The sequence below is a fragment of the Lasiosphaeria miniovina genome, assembly GCF_030549165.1.
Source record: "Lasiosphaeria miniovina strain SMH2392-1A chromosome Unknown B0T26scaffold_2, whole genome shotgun sequence".
Lineage (NCBI taxonomy): Eukaryota > Fungi > Ascomycota > Sordariomycetes > Sordariales > Lasiosphaeriaceae > Lasiosphaeria > Lasiosphaeria miniovina.
This window is the reverse complement of record NW_026848221.1, coordinates 3004437-3007624: the sequence shown is the minus strand read 5'-3', so window position 1 is coordinate 3007624 and position 3188 is coordinate 3004437. Positions and strand designations below refer to the sequence as shown.

The window sequence follows — 3188 nt, the reverse complement described above, 5'->3', positions numbered from 1 at the left end:
GAGTAAGGAATCTCTTCTCCCACTCTACCTGAAGATATCTCTACGATTATTGCCAAAACTAATTACTATGTATAATCTTCTCCTGCTAACGCGGCCCTGCCGAAAGATGTTATCTCCAATTTCGCCGCCGAGTTTAATGAGTACCTCGCGAAATACTATGTTCAGAGAGATGAGAACCCGCACGCGCTTCTAAAACCAGTAACATTGGAAAATGGTGACCGAGTTTCTATAAGTCTGTGTACTTTCAAGAAAAAACAACTGGAGTCGAAACAGAATCTTGAATACCCCGTTGTGATGCTAACCGATGACAACTACGACATGAAAACCATCGATTGCAGGCCTTGCACGACCTACGCACCCGACGGCAAGGTTATCAATCGCGCGACTAATTTCGTGGCTATCAAAGGCCTCAGTCGCACCGAAGCCAACGCAGGCGTTCAGCTCTTATTGGAGCCGCTGGAAGTAGGTACCAGCTGGGTTCAGGTGGTCGTCTTCGACAATCGTAGTCTCTACAGCCGCACCACCGTACTGAAAATCATCGTCACAAAGTAAAAGAGCTAGTTGAGGAATAAAATACGCTAGAAGGCACCAACTATCAAGTTTGCCTCTCTCCCCCCGGGGGGGTGAGTTTTCTGGAGCCTAGAATGGCGAGACGAGCGTTCCGTTCTTGGAAGAGTTCAAGCAAGCACGGTGGCATTGGACGACTGCGTGCTTTGGGATTGTCTTTGTGAGTACGTCATCTAGGTACATACGTCCATGTTTTCTTTTTCCTTACTGCAGCTTTGTGTTGCGTTGGAGGAGCTTGTATTTTAGAAAACGACTACCTGCGTCTTTTAAAGTTCTGTAATTAGTTGGTTGGAGCACGGCTCCTTCATTGCGCAGCCTAGGTAGTCAGCCACCAGCCTTGTCTACCTACGTTTATTGACACCATATCCCTCTTCGTGTCAAACTAAGAAAGAGGGCGCCCTGGTATCGTTACGCTCACTGCGAAACCGAAGAAATTGAGAAGAAGTCCCTCTGTTGCTCAAGTAAGGATTCCCTCTTCTTGCCTTGGAAGTTATACCCACTGTACCCACACCAGGCCCCCTGCGTGTCGTCGGGTGTAGATGATTGAAGGCGTGATGATTGGCCGACAGGTAGGTCTAGGCGGCCCAGTATTGCAAGGCTATAGGTCGATTTCAAGAATCAGTTAATTAGCTGTTTGCGTCAGAAAGGGGAAATAAATAAATGAAACAACCAAACATACGGTAATGCTGCTTTTCCATAGCGCGAACCTTTGCAGCATCGGCCCCATCGTCGGCCGAGTTCAAGTAGCTGCTCACCGTTAGCTGGCTGGCATACATGACGGGGTCTCCATTGGCGGCGATGCCGGCGCGGCACACGTCGACGGCGCGCAGCGTGTCGTCGCGGCTCGACCGAAACCCCAAGATGCAGCGAAACTTGAACATGGTCCGATCCGGGTCATGCTGGCCGACGAGCTGCTTGGCGTCCTTGCTCCCCACGTGGCCGGCGACCCAGTCGTAGCGGCCAATCCAGTAAACGTTGTTGCAAGGTACCCCCTCGTATCCGAACAGGTAGCACCTTGTGATGTAGCCCCACGGGAACTGGGCAACTAACCTCAAATCTTTCACTATGGCGGGCTGTCGCGCTTCCACAGTCTCGAGTCAATGAACCGGGTCTCCTGCAAGGCAAGAGTCGGCGGAGGGAGGGTAGAGGGCATTACTTACCGCAGTATTGCTACTGGGAGCTGTTCTTCCAAGGGAGTGGAGCGCTGCCATGGTCAGGCCGTTGATGTCGACGCAGTTAACCGTGCTAGTGGTCTTTTTGAGAATCGAGTGCAAGTCGAGAGTACCGAGTTGCATGTGAGAATCTCGGCCGCCGCCGTGGTATCGGGAGTCGTAGCGCAAGTCCTCGCCTCCCAGCTTCCAGAGCGATGTGACGACCTTGAGGACCAATCTCCTCTGCGTTGGCCCACCTCATCTGGGCCACAGAGTCATGGTCGGGGAAGGCAAGACGGACAAGCTCCAGGAAGTAAACACCGCCGTTCATGCCGTTTTCAAACATGGTTGCGTCGTTGCCGTGGGCAAAGTACGGCTCCAGACGGGTATTGGCATCTCCAGACCCAGTGACACGCTTGGGGTGGTCGTCTAACAAGGTCCACTTCCTTCGCCATGGGCTTTGAACGGAGACTCAGTCAGTTTAGCTGCCGAATCACGAAAGTCAGCAGCTATGAAATGTTGCCCGTTCACCTGAAGAGGTCCACTGACGATGTTGAAGCGCCCCAGGGTTCCCATCAGGTAATGGTGTCCCGTGCTCCCAAACTTGTATGTCCTGGTGACTTTCAACGCAAGTTGAGGGTAAAGGAACATTGCCGGGCGGCTGATTGCTGGCTCCCCAGTTTCGTACGTCCAAATGACCCCACTCGGGGGGAGAGTCAGCGTCCATGTATATTGACTGTAGCCTGGCCTCAGATCCAAGTCGTATACGCCGTTGACCCTTTCGATGGATTTAATTGTGAGGGGCTGAGCTTGATTGGCGATGGCTCTAGGAAGGGGGACAAAGAATATAGGCTGTTCTAGAAAGGGGGACAAAGAATATAGGTTGATCGAGATTGAGTGAAGTTGAAAGATCAACAGATGATCTGGCGAATGACTTGAGAAAGGAAATCGAGAACGGTCTTGAGGAGAGGCCTACTTATATTTCCTCGTCAGGCAGGGGATGAAACGTAGGTCAAGTGCATCTTGCAGAGCGGCTGTTGGATCAGATGTTACTGGTATTCCCGGCATGTTGAAACACTGGCATTGCTATTCCTGCAATGTTGGTCAGAGTGGACGGCAAGGGTTTGCTTATGAGAGCCTCGTGTGTCTATATTCGGCGTTCATGTGTGCCACCAATAACACTCCAGGGGCTAACGAGTTTGGCGGGGATTCCCAAAATAGCATCCGGCCAATTGTCACAGTGAGTTAGATTACCTAGTTCAGTGCTGGGAGTGAGACTGGCTGGGACTTAGTGAGATTGCTCCTGGGCACTGCCACGCTGCTTTAGTTTCACTCGGCCGCTCACCCCCTCGATCAACCAACCGTCAAAAATATTGGTAATTAATGGTATTTTTAGAAGACAGGGAAAGCGAATCAGTTCAATACTCGTATCCATTCTTGTGGCTCGCCTCGACTACAAAATCTCTCGAG

The 3188-nt window shown here is 51.4% G+C and overlaps 1 protein-coding gene across 1 annotated transcript; it reads right to left on the bottom strand.

Annotated features, from left to right (window-relative positions):
• Positions 1–1142: 1142 nt before the first annotated feature.
• On the bottom strand, positions 1143–2369 carry B0T26DRAFT_672252 (uncharacterized protein; the record flags this gene model as incomplete). The annotated part of the gene is made up of 5 exons (XM_060439426.1): positions 1143–1165; positions 1247–1640; positions 1728–1961; positions 2020–2133; positions 2268–2369. 5 exons carry the CDS (start codon positions 2367–2369, stop codon positions 1143–1145), a joined length of 867 nt encoding a protein of 288 aa, XP_060300463.1.
• Between the last annotated feature and the right edge of the window lie 819 nt (positions 2370–3188).